The sequence below is a fragment of the Bos taurus genome, chromosome 21, assembly GCF_002263795.3.
Source record: "Bos taurus isolate L1 Dominette 01449 registration number 42190680 breed Hereford chromosome 21, ARS-UCD2.0, whole genome shotgun sequence".
NCBI classification, from domain to species: Eukaryota; Metazoa; Chordata; class Mammalia; order Artiodactyla; family Bovidae; genus Bos; species Bos taurus.
The window spans coordinates 68,031,437-68,051,613 of record NC_037348.1 but is presented as its reverse complement, the minus strand read 5'-3'; the positions used below and the strand labels follow the sequence as shown (position 1 = coordinate 68,051,613).

General features: G+C 39.5%; 1 protein-coding gene across 10 annotated transcripts in view; it reads right to left on the bottom strand.

Annotated features, from left to right (window-relative positions):
• Nucleotides 1-20,177, bottom strand: part of MARK3 (microtubule affinity regulating kinase 3) — a 117,317-nt gene that overhangs the window by 88,105 nt on the left and 9,035 nt on the right. For all 10 annotated transcript variants that reach the window (XM_059879373.1, XM_059879375.1, XM_059879374.1 and 7 more), the window contains exon 2: nt 4,648-4,839. In XM_059879373.1, coding sequence (XP_059735356.1) covers nt 4,648-4,839 — 192 coding nt within the window. The remainder of the gene's footprint in view (nt 1-4,647; nt 4,840-20,177) is intronic.

Below are 20,177 nucleotides of genomic sequence, written 5' to 3'. Positions count from 1 at the left end.
TTGACTGGTTTGATGTCTCTTAACATACCATATAATAACTCTTTATCTTCTACTGACTGAATGAATTAAGTCTCTGAATTACCAAAATCACCTCCTGAAGCACTCTGGGTTTTCTTTAGAGGTCTTAGTACCTCAATAGGAAAGACACATCCTATTCCCATAAAAGGGCAAGAGAATGCTGATGGAAAAACTTTCGTTTTCAATGGGCTGACTGGAGAACAGTACTAAGTGATAAAAATACAATAACTATAGTTTTTAGGTTTCTTTTAATCTATTGGGAATATTATAATAAACCTGTAATAAAATATATACTATAATAAACCTATAATAAAATCAACTGTCTAAAAAAACTTCAGTTTTTTATCATAGGACCCAGCAATCCCACTCCTGGATTAATTATCCTAAAGAAATTAAAATTTATGCTCACATAAAGACCTGTACAGGGCCTTCTTTGGTGGGCTAGTGGTTAAGACTCCACCACATTCCCAATGCAGGGTGCAGATTCAATCCCTGGTGGAGAACTAAGATCCCTTATGCCACATGGTGTGCCCCCCACCCAAAAAAAATGGAATATAATAAAAATTCATCTGATAGACTAAATGGCGAGAAGAGCAAGGAAATTCTTATAAGAATAATCATCAGGTAACTTTAACCTACTTCAAAAAATCAAAATGTACAATCAAAAGCTGCAGTAATAAAAACACCATGACTGGGCATAAAACTAAATAAATTAAATCAGAGAGACAAAAGGGAATTTAACAATCGGGGGAAAGAACCAATGATCCAGGGAAAGCAGTAATGCATGTAGGGGGAAAAAGTTAAGACTCTACACCTCATACTAATCCTCCAAAATACACAGTAAGTCAATTAAACATTCAAATGCCAGTCACAGCAGTATTTAAAGAAAAAAACAGAATCATTTTTACAATCTGGGAAAAAAAGTAAACTGTTCTCACCAAGACATGAAACCCAGACAGATCGGACCGATGTCTAAAAACACATAAAAGGTTTAAATCACTAAGAGGAAAAGAGAAAAGAGACACAGATAAAGGATATACAGCAGGAAGCTTATTTTAAAAAGAAAATATAAATGACACAAATATATGAAAATATCATCAATGTAAGCAGCTATCAAAAAAGCAATCTTTTTAAAAAAATATCATTTTTTTGTTTATTCGATAGACAAAAATTATCTACAGTGTTAGCAAGGGTGTAGAAAAATAGGCACTCTCATTCATTTTGGTAGGCTAATAAAGCAGTACAACATTCTCTCAAAACCAATTTAGCAGTACCTAGTACTCTTGCCTGGAAAATCCCATGGACGGAGGAGCCTGGTGGGCTGCAGTCCATGGGGTCGCTAAGAGTCAGACACGACTGAGCGACTTCACTTTCACTTTTCATTTTCATGCACTGGAGACGGAAATGGCAACCCACTCCAGTGTTCTTGCCTGGAGAATCCCAGGGACGGGGGAGCCTGGTGGGAAGCCGTCTATGGGGTCGCACAGAGTCCGGACACGACTGAAGCGATGCAGCATCAGCAACATTACGGTATTAAAATACAGAAACATCACTTTGCTAACAAAAGGTCCATATAGTTAAAGCTATGATTTTTCCAGTAGTCATGTACAGATGTGACAGCTGGACCATAAAGGCTGCATGCCAAAGAATTGATGCTTCTGAACTGTGGTGTTGGAGAAGACTCTTGAGAGTCCCTTGGACTGTAAGGAGATCAAATCAATCACTCCTAAAGGAAATCAACCCTGAATATTCATTGGAAGGACTGACGGTGATGGTGAAGTTTCAATACTTTGGCCACTTGATGCCAAGAGCTGACTCACTGGAAAAGACCCTGATGCTGTCAAAGATTGAAGGCAAAAGGAGAAGGGGGTGGCAGAGGATGAGATGGTTAGACAGCATCACTAATTCAATGGATATGAATTTGAGCAAACTCTGCGAGTTAGTGGAGGACAGAGAAGCCTGGTGTGCTGCATTCCGTGGGGTCGCAGAGTCAGACACAACTTATCGCCTGAACAGCAACAAACTACAGTCTCACATTCCCTCTGAACCAGGACTTCCAGACATCTAGGAATTTATCCTACAGAAACACTCTTAATAAAGGACAGAAAGTTATGTTTAAGGATATTCAGTGCAGATGTTTGTAATAGCAAAAAAATCAGAAACCACCCAATGCCCATCAATATAGGTAAACTATGGTGCCAGCACACACTAGAAGGCAACGCCCCTAAAAAGAGTATGTCAGGTCCAGAAGCACTGAAATCCAGACGTGATGAAGACGTGACTGAGCACTTGGTAAGAAAAACCACCATTATGTCCTTTCTTGTTAAAATAAACAAAAATTACTGTGTCTATAAAGAACTGTGGTAATGTATACCAAACTGCTGAAAGTGATCCTCTGAGAAGAGAGAAAGTTTAAGGAATTTTATTTTCTACATAATGAGTTTCTATAATGTTTATATTTTACATGATTCTGGGTAAGACCTACAATAGGGGGGGAAAAAAGTAAAATCAATTTTTTCAGACCTCAAAAAAAAAAGTGTTTTAAGTTAGCCACTATATAGTCAAATTCAAGCATTTCTGGAGAGAACACACTAGATGTAAACATGGCAAGTCTCACTCCAGCACAAGTAAGTTATGTAAAAGGCGAGAGGGTCTATCTGTCTCACTCCTCTTTTAACCCACCATCTCTATCTATATAAGGAAACTGGCCAAGTAACCACCTGAAACTGGTTGGGGGAAATAAACTCAGAGGTTCTGTTCCTTATTTCAAAAAGTTTGGATCTAGGGCAGCAAAGAAAGCTCCACTAACTCATGCTATTTACTGATTCCAAAAGCAGTCCCGGCATCTCTATGGAGTCTTAACTAGGGAACTGCCACTAAAATTGAGATGAAACGTGAGGAGGCAAATTTTTAGTTACAGTCTTTACTTAAGACTCCAGTTAGAATAGACCAATGATGCACAATCTTCTTCAGGTCCCAGAACACAGAGGAAGTTAGAATATTTGTAGGGCAAACTGTAGCAAACCCAGGGTGGGTCTCACTCCAGCAGGCCCTTGCACAGTGGACTGCAGGCCTCAGCACATCTTAACACTGCCTTGGCACACATATCAGGAGGCTCCATTACATGGGAATTATTTCTTTACAGTTTCCTTCAAAAGTAGCATTAAGTTCATCCAATAAATATTTATCAAGTACAGGGGGAGAATGGACACATGGCCGAGCCCCTTCGCTCTTCACCTGAAACTATCACAGCACTATGTTAATCGGCTATATCCCAATATAAAACAAAGTTTTTTAAAAAATTTATTAAGTACTTAATAAGGCTTCCCTGGTGGCTCAGTGGTAAAGAATCCATCTGTCAACACAGGTGATGTGGGTTCAATCCCTGGTCTGGGAAGATTCCCTGGAGAAGGAAAAAGCAATCCACTCCAGAAAATCCACTGCCTGGAAAATCCCATGGACAGAGGAGCCCGGGAGTTACAGTCCATGGAGTCAAAAAAGAGTCAGACACAACTTATCGACTAAACAACGAGCACCTAGTATGTGCCAAATATGGCTAAGTGCTGATATCTTCCCCATAGATTAGAGTGGAAAGACAGATAAATAAGCAATTTGCAATATAATTGTAATTATAATAGTAAAACATACTATTTATTTAACTGTAATGGTAAAAATGCTAGCTAGGGAAAAAGTACCGTGATTTTTAACATGAGTGCCGTGCCTGGGGAAAGGGAGTCTGTTAATCACTACTTTCCCCAAGAAGTGACTCCAACACAAAAGGATGAAGTGTATTTTAGGCAAGAAACAGCAGGTAACAAAGATCCAAGAAACTATGTAAAAAAAAGCAGAACAGAGACTTTCCTGGTGGTCCAGTGGTTAAGAATCCACGGTTCAGTGCAGAGGTCACAAGTTTGATCCCTGGTTGGGAAACCAAGACCCCACGTGCTGCAGAGCGACTCAGCCTGTGCGCCACAACTAGAGAAAAGCCTGCACACCAGCAAATGGCCCGTGTGTCTCAATGAAGACCCAGCGCAGCCAAAAACCAAACACACCAGAACAGTTCTGTGCTGCACAAAAAGAATGTGAGGAGGGAGTTAATTAAGGAGCAGTTTTAATGGAAGTGTTTTTTATAAACATGGAATGTGGTTGAGCAGAAAGCAAATATGACAAAAATTAGGAAAGCATGTGCCTTTCTATATAATAACCTATCGAACATAAGCTATGAGATAAATGTTTGGGGAGATGAAGAAGCTTCTTGATAAATCTATAAAAACAGTCAACACGATTTTTGCAAGTACCATGAGCTTATAATGAAGTTAAAACATTTTTACTGTGGTGGTACATATTTACCACTGAAAAAGAACGCTATCTCTTTATAAAGGCAAAATCATTCAAACACTCAATATGTAATCTTTACAACAGAGAAAGAAATGAGAAAGTAAATGAAAAGTAAAGAAATGAGAAAGTAAAACAACTCCCAGGATAATTAATATATAAGCTTCCTATTCTTAAAAAAGGTTTAACTAGCTTACAGAAAGCCCAAATATATACATTGTGTTCCTCTTTGTCTCACATGGAAATAAACAGGAAAGTGTATTAACAGAAACCCAAGCATAATTCGTTACTTACCTCTCTGCCTGTAAGGATGTGTCTTGCCAACTTCACTTTTGCAAAATTCCCCTTGCCGATAGTTTTTAACAGCCTGTAGTTTCCAATGTGAGGCTGTTCATCTGCACAGGAAGCTATAGAGTTTCTACACCGTGCTCCAGAGCGCCCAGAGCGAGAGGTAACTTCTTGCCGCCCATCTCCATGTGACGTGTGCTGCAGTAAAATAGACAACAAAGGGCAGGGAATGAGGAACCCACAGTAGTTGACAAGGTTTAAGAGTCTCCAGTTGAAGAAACAAAACATCTCTGCTTTAATTTAATCCCACTACATATGGCACTTTATGGGGACTTGCCCATGTGATATAAACTCATGAGGAAAATAAAATGCTGAGAAGAGAAATACCAGTCTTGAACTTCAACTGGGTGTTCAGATAGATGAAGATTATTTTCTGTAATGTGGCTATACCATAAAATAGGAGAAAGAAGACTGCCTTACAGTCATAAAGAACTTAACTTTCCCACATGCTATTAAATACACCAGCACATATTATAGTCAACACACCTTATGATATAGGTAGAACAGGTAACATCACCATTAACCAGATGAGGATACCTTGAGATTTATTCACCACCAAATCACTAGTGAGAAATTCAAAAAGAATATGGATTCCCAACTTCTTTCTAAACTATGCTGCTAACAATGATTTTTAAGACAGTGTGTGCCAGACTCTAAAGCCCTTGATAAACATCTGTTGAACAGATGAATACAGTATTCAACATACTCCAAAAACGTAAAACAAATCATAAACACCTCTAACCACATTAAACAGAAAGGTGCTCGAGTTACAAAGTGCCTGATGAGGACAGCGCTGCATGCGTGAGCAACCAGCTGCCTAGCGCTTCCTCTCTCCATACCTCACTGCCTACCTCTCCTGAGCGCTAACTGCTTCCTCTCCTCTCGGGACACTGTCAAGCACCTTCATCCCTTTCTCCTCTTGTCCAGGAAAACACCCCTTGTTCTTCATGTTCACTCTCTACCTGTAGGTCAAACAAGCCTGATTCTAGGTGATAAACATAAGAAACTACACTTTGTAACACATTCTTATCAAGGAAAAATGGAAAAAAAAAAAAAAAAAAACCAATTAGTATTTTACAGTGAGAGCTTAAGAATTTGTGCCATCAACCTCTGAATTCCTCAAAAGATATCCTTTTCAGAATGTCCACATTAATTTCCATCTACATTTTTATATTCCTCTAAGTAAATCTCTGTCATTCCTGTACCAAGTTTTGAGATAGGTTTTCTTCTATTTTAAGTTAAAAAGACTTTTACAAACTGGTTACAAATCTAAACAACTTTATTCCTGTAGCAAAAAGATTCTAATTTTCAAATGAGAATTTTGGGAAAATAGCCCATTATAAATGAGGGATAGCAAGGAGAGATAAGGCCTTCAGTGAACAATGTAAAGAAGTAGTGGAAAACAACAGAATGGGAAAGACTAGAGTTCTCTTCAAGAAAACTGGAGATATCAAGAGAACATTTCATGCAAGGATGGGCACAATAAAGGACAGAATGGCAAGGACCTAACAGAAGCAGGAGACTTAGAAGAGGTAGCAAAAATACACAGAACTGTACAAAAAAGGTCTTAATGACCAGGATAACCACGATGGTGTGATCACTCACCTAGAGCCAGACATCCTGGAGTGTGACGTTAAATGGGCCTTAGGAAGCATTACGACAAACAAAGCTAGTGGAGGTGATGGAATTCTAGCTGAGCTACGGAAAGATCCTCAAAGATGATGCTGTTAAAGTGCTGCACTCAATATGTTGGCAAATTTGAAAAACTCAGCAGTGGCCACAGGACTGGAAAAGGTCAGTTTTCATTCCAATCCCAAAGAAGGGCAGTGCCAAAGAATGTACACTGTGTACAACTGCACTCATCTCACACGCTAGCAAGGTAATGCTCAAAACCCTTCAAGCTAGGCTTCAACAGTACGTAAACCGAGACATCCCAGGTGTACAAGCTGGTTTTAGAAAAGGCAGAGGAACCGGAGATCAAATGCCAGCATCTGCTGAATCATAGAAAAAGCAAGAGAATCCCAGAAAAACGCCTATTATGCTTCATTGACTAGGCTAAAGCTTCTGACTGTGTGAATCACAATAAACTGTGGAAAGTTCTTAAAGAGCTGGGAATATTACCTGCCTCCTGAGAAAGCTATCTGTACGCAGATCAAGAAGCAACAGCTATTTAAAACCTTACATGGAACAACTGACTGGTTCAAAATTGGGAAAGGAATACGACAAGGAGTATGTCAAGGCTATATATTGTCACCCTGCTTATTTAACTTATATGCAGAGTACATCATGCAAAATGCCAGGATGGATGAATCACAAGTTGGAATCAAGATTGCAGGGAGAAACAACAACCTCAGATATGCAGATGATATCACTCTAATGGCAGAAAGCGAAGAGGAACTAAAGAGCCTCTTTATGAGGGTGAAAGAGGAGTGAAAAAGATGGTTTAAAACTCAACATTCAAAAAACAAAGATCACGGCATCCAGTCATTTTATGGCAAACAGAAGGGGAAAAAGTGGAAGCAGTAACAGATTTTCTTTCCTGGGCTCCAAAAATCACCACAGATGGTGACTGCAACCATGAAATTAAAAGACGTCTGCTTCTTGGAAGGAAAGCTATGACAAACCTAGACGGCATATTAAAAAGCAGAGACATCACTTTGCTGACAAAGGTCCATCTAGTCAAAGCTATGGTTTTTTTTTAGAAGGAAATCAACCGTGAATATTCATTGGAGGGACCTGATGCTTAAGCTCCAATGCTTTGGCCACCTGATGTGAAGAGCCGACTCATTAGTAAAAAAGACCCTGATTCTGGGAAAGACTGAGAGCAGAAGAAGGGGGCAGGAGAGGATGAGATGGTTGGATGGCATCACCGATTGAATGGACACAAGTTTAAAGAAAACTCTGGGATATGGTGAAGGACAGGAAAGCCTGGCATGCTGCAGTCCAAACAGCAACAAAGTACTGTTTTAAAATAATTTTGGTAAACGTGTTTCATATATGCTTATTTCCAAACTAGACATGTTTCCTAAAAACAAGGACAGTAATTTACTATCCCTTGTATCTTAGAATAGTAGACATATATAACAGGTACTTAATGAACACTGCAAAGTGAAAAGTGTTAGTTGCTCAGTCGTGCCCAACTCTCTGGGACTCCATGGAAAGCAGCCCACAAGGCTTCTCTGTCCATGGGATTTTCCAGGCAAGGATAAGAGAAAGGTTTGCCATCTCCTTCTCCAGGGATCTTCCTGATCCAGGGATCAAACCTGGGTCTCCTGCACTGCAGGCAGATTCTTTACCAACTGAGCCACAGGGAAGCCTTAATAAATATTGGAACGACTAAATAAATGATATCAAAACACTAATCACTGTAGCATTCAGATGGTTAAATTACAAGAAATTTTTATTTCCCAAATTTCTTTCTTCTATTCAAATATTTATTGAATGATAATGTATAATAGATTTTATATAATTATGAGCTAGGCACTGTTCTGAGTGTCAGAAACCCAGCAGAACATAAAACAAAGTCCCTGTAACCATGAGGTGTATGTCAAGCGGTTTTGCTCTTTATACAATGAAAACACAGTTATTAAAATTAAACTACTATTTAAAATTTTGGTTATAAAAGCTTTTTAAATGCAAACATAGACTTTTAATTTATATGTTCATAAATTCAACCCTTCATGTATTAATTAGTTTACAGAAAATTAGTTTTCTGGAGTGTGGCACAGTTAAGTAGACAAAATATTAACTTTTGCACAAATCAACTGTCTTCTACTACATGTAAAATAGAAATATTAGAAGAACGTTAAAATTCATAGCAGAGAAGGCGATGGCACCCCACTCCAGTACTCTTGCCTGGAAAATCCCATGGATGGAGGAGCCTGGTGAGCTGCAGTCCATGGGGTCGCGAAGAGTCAGACACAACTGAGCAACTTCACTTTCACTTTTCACTTTCACGCATTGGAGAAGGAAATGGCAACCTACTCCAGTGTTCTTGCCTGGAGAATCCCAGGGACGGGGGAGCCTGGTGGGCTGCCATCTATGGGATTGCACAGAGTCGGACACGACTGAAGTGACTTAGCTTAGCTTAAAATTCATAGGCATGAAGTTTATACCTTTGCTTACTCTCCAATCTATTTATAATAAAAAAATAACTCCTGAGACTTCTCAGGCGGTCCAGTGGTTAAGACACTGCGCTTCCATGGCAGGGGGCCCAGATCCATCCCTGGTCAGAGAACTAAGACCCCACATGCTGTGCGAAGTAAGGCCAAAACATTAAAAAAACAAAACACAAACAACTGCCCCCCCAAACTAACTCCTTAGCACTACATCCACTGGTATGTCAGGAGAACAGAGATGTCTATTTTGTTTATTATCAGATATTCCCAGAAACTGTAACAGTGCCTACTATGGACTCCTACTGCACGAATACCAGATGAAGTCAAGGTCCTCTCTGATCTAAGCCTTTACTCCTCGGCCGCTCCATCACCCACTATTTTCTAGCGTGATTCTCTCCTCAGTCTGAGTGCCCTTTCTTCCATTCAAACCTAAGGACATCCTACTCTTTCCCGTATGCTTGAATCATTTGTCGCCATCTTTAAGCAATCTTCCCTGACTCTCCCTGCGTCCCAGCAGAACTGCTTTTTCTTTGGACTCCCAATGTACTTCGCTTGTATCTGTCTCTATCTTGCTACTTTGTCATAGACACTTATCCACCACACTACACTGACTTCCTACAGAAACTCACTCAACTTGAGGTTCCACACAGTCATTTGTCCAAGTATGGCCGATGAGATACGAGTGAAAGTGAATATGTCATTTTCATGCTGAAGTCTTTACTGACAGTGCTTGACTCAAGCCCTGTGTTCTTCTGTTCTCCTGAATTTAGAATCCTGTCCAAAGAGTGAAGGTCAGAGGACCAAACGGCCTGGAAATGGAGATCAGGCTTCATAGAGTCAATGTTAAGCCATTAAGATTCTGGTCATCTATGTCACCACAGCATAACCTAGCCTACGTAATACACCCTCATGCAAATAAACACTAATACAAACCCAAAAAGAAACCTGTATTTTCCCACAAGAATATAAACTCATATAACAGATTGAAATAGCTGATGTTTGCTAAATTCCAATAGAGTTAAACTCAGAATATTTAGTTTGATAAACTCCCTAAATTTTAAAATCTAAGGTTTTTAACTAAAAAATTCTCTCAGAACAGAAGCAAATTAAACTGCATTTTGATTCTACTTGGCTTCCATCTTCCCCATGCATCCATGAGTAGGCCCAAAGAAGAAAAAATTTCCTAGCGTTTTAGCAAATAAATAAATTCTTGTACTAATAGCCAATTTATCCATAAATTTTTTTCTCCCTAAGGTGACAAAAAGTGATATAATAGTAGCCACTTTTTGTGGAAGCACTAAAAACCCAACAGGCACTCAAAGCTGTTTAATCTTTATTAAAGAGTAAAAGAAGGGTGGGATGATTTGGGAAAATGGCACTGAAACATGAATAATATCATATATGAAATGGATCGCCAGTCCAGGTTTGATGCATGATACAGGGTGCTCAGGGCTGGTGCACTGGGATGACGCAGAGGGACAGTATGGGGAGGGAGGTGAGAGGGGGGGTTCAGGATGGGGAACCATGTGTACACCCATGGCGGATTCATGTTGATGTATGGCAAAACCAATAAAATACTGTAAAGTAATTAGCCTCCAATTAAAATAAGTACATTTATATTAAAAGAAAAAGAAAAGAGTAAAAGAGTCCAGATCTTTCTCTCTCTCAGGGAATTGAGCTGAACCATTTTATCCACCAAGAACACTAGAACATGGACAGTGCTACTAAAAATTTTGCAGAATCAAGGCAAAAATAAAAAAGTATTAACAAATTCATAAAGTGTTCATTTTCAAACTAAAGTTTCTGTTTAATGCAAAATATTTAAGCTGCTAGGTAATGTTATTAAGGAGTGGAGCAAAACTGTAGGTATCTACTCAACATCCATACCTCCCTTCTTATCTAACAGAAGCCAGACGTGAATCTGGGGAGGAAACATGGCCAGTGAAATTCTTGTTTTCCCAAACTTCTCTGTAGCTGGAGGTAGCACATGGCTTGGTTCTGGTCAGTTCTCATTAGTGAAAGTCTACTGGGTGGTCCTGGAAAAATTTTGTTTCTCATAAAGGCAGACAGGTACACTAACTAATACGGCCTCTTCCTCCCTTCTGCTGCCTTGAATGCAACCACAAGAGCTACAGCTCTGTAAGTTACCCTGTAGTTGTAGGTCTCAAACAGGAGAGAAAAGACAAAAATATTTTTAAAAACCACCAACTCCAACAATATTGAATTGCTGAACCAAAGCTAGAGGCCGTCTAGATTTGTTTTGTGAGACAAATAAACCCTTATTTGGTTAAGCCATGGTGTAAGTTAGTTACTTTTAGCCAAAGCACTACTAAACTGTCCCAGGTGCCATATCAATACTGAAGAAAGAAGCAATAAAGAGTGAATGAGAAGTGCACTCCATTTCGTTATACATATTAGTTCTTCTTTTAAAATGTGTCTACATGTAGAAGAGCTCTAGAAACTACAAAGAGGTATCACCTCACACCAATCAGAATGGTCATCATCAAAAACCCCAATGTTCACTGCAGCACGGAAGCCACCTAAATGTCCATCAGTTAAACATATATATAAAATGGAATAGTGTGTGTGTTCAGTCACTCAATCTGTCTGACTCTTTCCAACCCCATGGACTGTAGCCTGACAGGTTCCTCTATCCATGGAATTTTCTAAGCAGGAATACTGAAGCGGCTACTACTAAAAGTCTAGAAAGTTTATTATCTTATGACTTAAAAAAATTTTGAATGAGGTTTAAAACTTTTAATCCAATTCTGAGAATATAAAGAAATACTATGCTGTTAAAAAGAAACAAAACAGGAAATTAACATGATACCATATTAATGAAAGTATAGATTTTGTTCAAATTTCACAAAATTTTATGCTACTGTCCACTATTTGTGTTCATACCTTATTCAAGATTCCCCACTGTACTTAAACTGCATCAAGCAGTTTCAGCTGCATGCAACAAATTCTGGCCAATTCTCTTCTCATTTTTATTTTGTTACAAATATTTTCTAATTGTCCTTGTTATGGCTTCTTAGATACACCCATCATTTAAAAGTGAACATTTAATTTCAAAAAAAAAAAGGTAACCAACAAGGACCTACTGAATAGCACAGGGAACTCTGCTCAATGTGATGTGGCAGCTTAGATGGGAGGGGAGTTTGGAGGGAGAATGGATACATGTATATTAATGGCTGAGTCCCTGTGCTGTGCACCTGAAACTATCACAACATTGTTATCAGCTATACACCAATATAAAATACAAAGAAAAAAAAATACTGGAGCAGGTTGCCATTTCCTACCCTATGGAACTCAGGCATCAAACCTATGTCTCTTGCGTCTCCTGCATTGGCAGGTTGGTTCTTTATCGCCAACTGGGAAGCCCCATGATGCAGTATTACTCAGCCATTAAAAAAAAAAAAAAAGAAACAATGCCATATGCAGCAACATGGATGGACTCAGAGATTGTCATACTGAGTAAAGTAGGTCAGACGGAATGACAAGCATCATGTGTTATCACTTGTATGTGGAATCTAAAAAAAATGGTAAAAATGAACCTATTTACCAAAAAGAAGCAGAGTCACACATGTAGAAAACGAACATGGTTACCAGAGGGAGCAAGTGGGTGGGGGACAAACGAGGGGGCTGGGAGTGGCATGTACATATAACCACAGTGTAACAGGTAACGAACAGCCTACGGTACAGCACGGGGAACTATTCCCAACTCTGTAATGCTCAACATGGGAATGAGGTCTAAGAGTGGATGTAGGTTTAACTGGCTCACTCTGCTGTACAGGAGAAACTAACAACACTGTAAAACAACCATACTCCAATAAAAAAAAAAAGAAAACCTAGAGGGAAACAGAGCCACAGAACATAAACTATTGTGCTTATGGTGACCACAAACGAGAACATACCTTAGACACATGCACACAGAAAAAAATTTTTTTAACTGTATGATTTTTTAAACTGTATGATTCCAGGTTTGCCCTTGGATCTATGTGCTAAAGCACCAACCTGAAATTTGAGAGGCCTACTTAAGAAATCAGGTTTAAATGTCTACAACAACAACTTTATGCCATATCTGAACTCTTCCTGAACAGAGCTCGGCCTTGTCTATAAAATGTGTGCCCACACATCCTTTCTAATCCTTCAAATAACAAGCCACCTCATTAACACATGAGCAGGATTTTCAAAAGTTGGGGGGGGGGGATTTACAAAAGTTGTGGGGGGGTCTACAAAGCCAAACTATGACAGTAAAAAGCTGTTCTACAAGTATTTTATACTTTAGAGATATTCACAAAGCCAAAATTTACTTTTGAAAACAACTGAGCAGTTATTTCATTCACTGAAGGAAACATACCTGTTAGGACTGAATCACTTGTGTTTTTAAAAATTTAGCAAACTGGGAATAGAATGGAACTTTCTCAATCTGACAAAAATCACAGACCAAAAACCCTTTAACAAATATTACACTAAATAGAGACTTTATTTTATTTTTATTTTTTGGCGGCACTGGGTCTTCACTGCTGCATATGGGCTTTCTCTAACTGCAGAGAGCTGGGGCTACCCTCCAGCTGTGGTGCGTGGGCTTCTTCTCACTGTGGTGGCTTCTCTAGTTGCAGAGCACGGACTCTACAGCATGACAGCTCAGCAGTTGTAGTGCATGGGCTTAGCCGCCCCATGGCATGTGGAATCTTCCCAGACCAGGGATCAAACCCGTGTTCCCTGCATTGGCAGGCAGATTCTTAACCATTGGACCACCAGGGAAATCCTAAACAGAGAAACTTAGAATCATTTTCTTAAAATCAGAAACAAGACAAAGCTGCCTATTATCACTACCATTATTTAACAAAAAACTGGAACTCATGGCTAATACTTTTAGGAAAAACTTATAAGAATCTTAAAAAGAGAGAGAAAATGTCATTATTTGTAGATGATATAAACTACCTGCAAACCAAAAGAACTGGAAGTACCACTGGAACTCAAGAGAGAGCTTAGCAAGGTGCAAGATCAACCTATAACAAAAGTTCCCTACACTAGTAGTAACCTACCACAAAATTTAAGTAAAAAATAACCTTCATAATAGCAATAAAAAGTAGGTAGAAATTAACTGAAGACTAACTGAAACAAGAGCTCCCTGGACAAAGCCTTAAATTTTCAATAAAAGACATAAAAGATACTCTAAATACTGTAAAATGGGAATTCCACACTCTTGGACAGATAATATTATACATTCTACCCAAATTTATCTATAAGTTCAAGGCAATCTTAATTAACATTTCCAGCCAGTAGTTTATGAGTAATTTTAAACTTACTCCAAAGTGTACATGGACAAATATTTCATGGCTACCAGGTTAGCCTTAAAAAAGAGTTAAATAAAGCTCAGAAATAAAAAGTGATCAAGGTTAAAACCAGTAACAAGACATACCCGTATCACACTGTACCCTCAAAAGCATGTACTAAGAGCGACCCAACATCTTTTCTGTGGCTTTCTTGCCAAAAGGATATAACCTTAATCTAATTCTGAGAAAACATTAGACAAACTTAAACTGTGGGATCTTTGACTGGATCTTGAAACACAGAAAAGAACCCTGGAGAAAAGCAGGTGACAATTCAAGTAAGTTCTGCAGCCCTTGTTAACGGTATTGGGCCAGTGTTAATTTTCTAGTTTTGGTTTGGGCTTCCCTGGTGGCTCAGACGGTAAACCATCTGCCTGGAATGCAGGAGACCTGGGTTCAATCCCTGGAGAAGGAAATGGCAACCCACTCCAGTACTCTAGCCTGGAAAATTCCATGGATGGAGGAGCCTGGTAGGCTACAGTCCATGGGACTGCAAAGAGTTGGACACGACTGAGCGACTTCACTGGTTCACTGGTATCTAAGTGGTCAACATCAGGGGAGACTAAGTGAAAAGTACACACATACTCTGTACTAATCTCACAATTTTAAGTCTGAATTGATTTTAACATGAAAAGTTTGATAAGCATATACATATAAAGATACAAAGATTACAATATTCTATAAAGCCATACTAATTTTTAAAGAAAAGAAAACCTATAGGGTATTGGCACAACAGTAAAATAGACAATGCAACAAAACACCAAGATAAAAGCCACTGAATGTACGGGACCATAAGATACAATGAAAGCAATCCTATAAACCACTGGGGAAAGGACGGACTATTGAGTGGACAGCAGGAGGAAAACTGATTCACTGGATCAGTCTACAGAGAAAAATAAAACTAGATCCCTATCTAAGTCCCTGTGCAGAAAGGACGTTCCCTTTTAATCTAAAGGGACTAAAAAACCCATATGTGAAATATAAAATGAAATTTAAGAAAATATCCTTGTGAGCCAGATATTTAAGCAAAACCTCAAATGCACAAACTTAAGGCAAACATTCATGTGAGTTACACCAAAATTAAGAGCTTCTGTCCAAAGGGACTTCTACTAAGATGATATAAGATACGTGCAATGTCTTAAACCTACATTGGATTAATACCTAGAAAATCAAAGAGTATCTAAGAATCAACAAGAAAAAAATCATCAAGTAGAAAAGGGACAGAGAAAAAACAGCAATTTATAAAAGGCCCCCAAAGCCAAGAAATATATAGATGTACTACAAAGGTCCGTCTAGTCAAGGCTATGGTTTTTCCAGTAGTCATGTATGGATGTGAGAGTTGAACTGTGAAGAAAGCTGAGCACCAAAGAATTGATGCTTCTGTGGTGTTGGAGAAGACTCTTGAGAGTCCCTTGGACTGCAAGGAGATCCAACCAGTCCATTCTAAAGGAGATCAGCCCTGGGATTTCTTTGGAAGGAATGATGCTGAAGCTGAAACTCCAGTACTTTGGTCATCTCATGTGAAGAGTTCACTCACTGGAAAAAGAGTCTGATGCTGGGAGGGATTGGGGGCAGGAGGAGAAGGGGATGACAGAGGATGAGATGGCTGGATGGCATCACTGACTCGATGGACGTGAGTTTGAGTGAACTCTGGGAGTTGGTGATGGACAGGGAGGCCTGGCGTGCTGCGATTCACGGGGTCACAAAGAGTCAGACACGACTGAGCGACTGAACTGAACTGAACTGAAAAATCAGGAAGAAACACAAGTTAACAATGAAGTATCACATCATACTTAGGGCTGGCAAAAAAAAAAAAAATTAGAAAACTGGAGAATTCTGATGGAGGAACCAGTGTTACAAAAACCCCTGTGCACTACTAGTGGGAGTATGGGCTGATAGAGCCACCCAGAAGAGCAACCTGGAAGTACGTGACATTTCCTGTGACCCCGGAAATCCACTCCTAGCTGCACATCTCCAAGACTTTCTTACACAGCTCCACAAGGAGACATGTATGAAGATATTCATTGTTGCACTGTGTGTGCATGCGTGTATGCAGCAGACAGTCTACCCCTGGCACGCAGGTAAAATGTGGCAGACTCATACCACAGAAGTGCTCTTCTACAATTAGAGGCAACAGGTTTGATGCATAGATGAGACTGAACTATTTACACAAAGCACAAAACACACACGTTTAAGAACACATTTGAGAACACTAACATCTTGGAAAGATAAGGGACATGATATATAGGGATTAACAGGAATAAAAAGAACGGCCTCACACTCATCAAGATGTGACTTCTGCAGCTGAGTTTATGAAAATTTTTCCAAGAATATGAATAATAGGGAAGGGGAACTATTATTGTTCATTTGCAGAAATTCAGCCAACTTGGTTTCATTTGTAACAAAACGCTTATTATCAGTATTAGGACCTAACAGAGGCAGAAGATATTTTTTAAAAAAGGTAGCACGAATACACAGAAGAACTACACAAAAAAGATCTTAAATGACCCAGATAACCACGATGGCGTGATCACTCACCTAGAGCCAGACATCCTGGAGTCTGAAGTCAAGCAGGCCTTAGGAAGCATCACTGCGAACAAAGCTAGTGGAGGTGATACAATTCCAGCTGAGCTATTTCAAATCCTAAAAGATGATACTCAATATGCCAACAAATTTGGAAAACTCAGCAGTGGCCACAGGACTGGAAAAGGTCAGTTTTCATTCCAATCCTAAAGAAAGGCAATGCCAAAGAATGCTCAAACTACCGCACAATTGCACTCATCTTACACGCTAGCAAAGTAATGCTCAAAATTCTCCAAGTGAGGCTTTCAACAGTACATGAACCAAGAAGTTCCAGATGTTCAAGGTGGATTTAGAAACAGCAGAGGAACCAGAGATCAAACTGCCAACATCTGCTGGATCATGGAAAAAGCAAGGGAGTTCCAGAAAGACATATATTTCTGCTTTATTGACTATGCCAAAGCCTTTGACTGCGTGGATCACAACAAACTGTAGAAAATTCTGAAAGAGATGGGAATACCAGACCACCTGACCTGACTCCTGAGAAATCTGTATGCAGTCAAGAAGCAACAGTTAGAACCAGACATGGAACAACGGACTCGTTCCAAATTGGGAAAGGAGTTCAGCAAGGCTGTACGCCGTCACCCTGCTTATTTAAATTCTATGCAGAGTACATGATGGAAATGCAGGACTGGATGCAGCACAAGCTGGAATCAAGATTGCTGGGAGAAATATCAATAACCTCAAATACGCAGATGACACCACCCTTACAGCAGAAAGCGAAGAGGAACCGAAGAGCCTCTGGATGAAAGTGAAAGAGGAGAGTGAAAAAGCTGGGTGAAAACTCAACATTCAAATACAAAGATCATGGCATCCAGTCCCATCACTTCAAGGCAAATAGATGGGGAAACAATGGAAACAGCGACAAAGACTTTATTTTCTTGGGCTCCAAAATCACTGCAGATGGTGACTGCAGCCTTGAAATTAAAGACACTTGCTCCTGGGAAGAAAAGCTATGACAAACCTAGAAAGCATATTAAAAAGCAGAGACATTACTTTGCCAACAAAGGTCTGTCTAGTCAAAGCTATGGTTTTTTCAGTAGTCAAGTATGGATGTAAGAGCTGGACCATAAAGAAAGCTGAGCACCGAAGAATTGATGCTTTTGAACTGCGGTGTTGGAGAAGACTCTTGAGACTCCCTTGGACTACAAGGAGATCAAACCAGTCAATCCTCAAGGAAATCAGTCCTGAATATTCATTGGAAGGACTGATGCTGAAACTCCAATATTCTGGCCATCTGTTGTGAAGAACTGACTCATTTGAAAAGACCCTGGTGCTGGGAAAGATTAAAGGCAAGAGGAGAAGGAGACGACAAGAGGATGAGATGGTTGGATGGGATCACCGACTCGATGGACATGAGTCTGAGCAAGCTCCAGGAGTTGGTGATGGACAGGGAAGCCTGGCGTGCTGCAGTTCATGGGGTCGCAGACTTGAACACGACGACTGAGTGACTCAACTGAACTGATTACTGGTATAGCAGATGAAGCATCGTAATAATGAAACATACTGAAAAATAATTTACTTGATTTACCCTCAGAAGAATAAAGCACAAACTGCAGCTAAAGAAAACTGACTCAGTAGCTTCTGACCAGTTAATTATATGCTGGTCTAGTCTAGTCTAAGTCACTTCAGTCGTGTCCGACTCGGTGCGACCCCACAGACGGCAGCCCACCAGGCTCCCCCGTCCCTGGGATTCTCCAGGCAAGAACACTGGAGTGGGTTGCCATTTCCCTCTCCAATACATGAAAGTGAAGTTGCTTAGTCGTGTCTGACTCTTAGCGACCCCATGGACCAGTACTCATTAAATAATAGGACCAGTACTCATTAAATAACAGCAGAATAAAACAAATAGAACATATGCACACAGTTTAGCTGAGGAGCTAACGGAGAACAGTTACTGAAACGAGGGGCAATCCCTGCCCCATGAAAAAATCAAAGTGCGAATACTCTAAGCACCACCCAACAGGTTTGTGAGAAATGTGTTTTCATCTTGCTATTAAAGCAATAGGTTAATTTTATTCAATTTTTAATTTCTTTTTAAAAATATATTCCCAAATATTTCAACACCTAATATAAAAAAGTAAGATTCTATATTCCTTTTTTCATATTGTCTTTAAAATCTGGAATATACTTTATATTCACAAGACATCTTAACTCAGACCAGTCACATGTCAAGGACTCAGTAGCCACACATAGCTGGTAGCTACTGTGCTGGACAATGCAGCTCTAAGCACTCAGACAACATGACCACATTCGGGCAAGATGAAGGAAAAACAGGTGTCCAAGATGAAGGAAAAAAAACGGGATGGAGTCTTTGAAAGACAAGTAGCAGAGTTTTAAAGGAAGATGAAGGCCATTTCAAGCCAGACATGAGCACAAGGAAAGCTTAAAAAGCTTGGAGGTGCCGGGAGAGACATCCCTTAACCTGAAGGTCCAGCCAATTTCACCTCTCACAATTCTTTCACACACCTCTAACACTGAAAAAAAAAAAATTGGCTTAATTCCTTGACATCGTGACTGCTGGAAATTTCTTCTCTTTCTGTTCTTGACTAGGCTGGCACTTCTGTCTTGCATCCCCTTGCTTTAGTTAATTTCTGCACTGAAGTACTTGACTAAGAGCTCCTTGATGGTAAGAATTCTCTCTGTATTCTTAGAACACAGGACCTGGCAACCAGCAGGTGTGAAACTGCTAGGTGAACAGTCAAGGAGAACAGGCAAACAGTTAGAAAAAACAAAGCGTGGGTCAGTATTTGAATAATAAACCAGACTTTAGATTACCCAGTTTTCTAGAATCACACTACAAAAGCTACCTGAAGAGGGAATTTGACATGTACATGCAGAACCCTCGTCACGTGGAGCAGACCCGGCCAAGCTCTTCTTGGTGTCAGTTTCCTCAGTCACAACAACCCTGAATAGATGATGTTACTCTCTTCTGTTAGATAAAAAGATGTAATGTGTAGCATGCTGATTATATAATATTGAACACATAACACTAAATTATATATTTGAAAGCAGCTAAGAGAGTAGATTTTAAAATTCTCGTGAACAGAAAAAAAACCTTAATTATATGTGGTGATGAATATTAACTAGACTCATTGTGGTGATCATTTCACAACATATACAAATATAAAATCATTATGTTGTACACCTGAAACTAATATGATGCTACACGTCAATTATATCAATAAGTTTTTAATTATATTAAAAAATTTTAAATGAGGCACAGACAAGTAATTAACTTGCTCATGGTCAAATACTTGTATTAGTATTGGAAGACCAGGTTCAAATGCAAGCCTCTAACTCCAAATCTGAATTTCTCTCATGTTTTGCTGCTCCTTCTTTTGGGCTCCACATCTGGTCCACTCTACACCAGAAGTGTCTTCAGAATCTCTCCCTCAACCACAGTCTTAGGCTCCCATCTTTACCTCTGACTTCC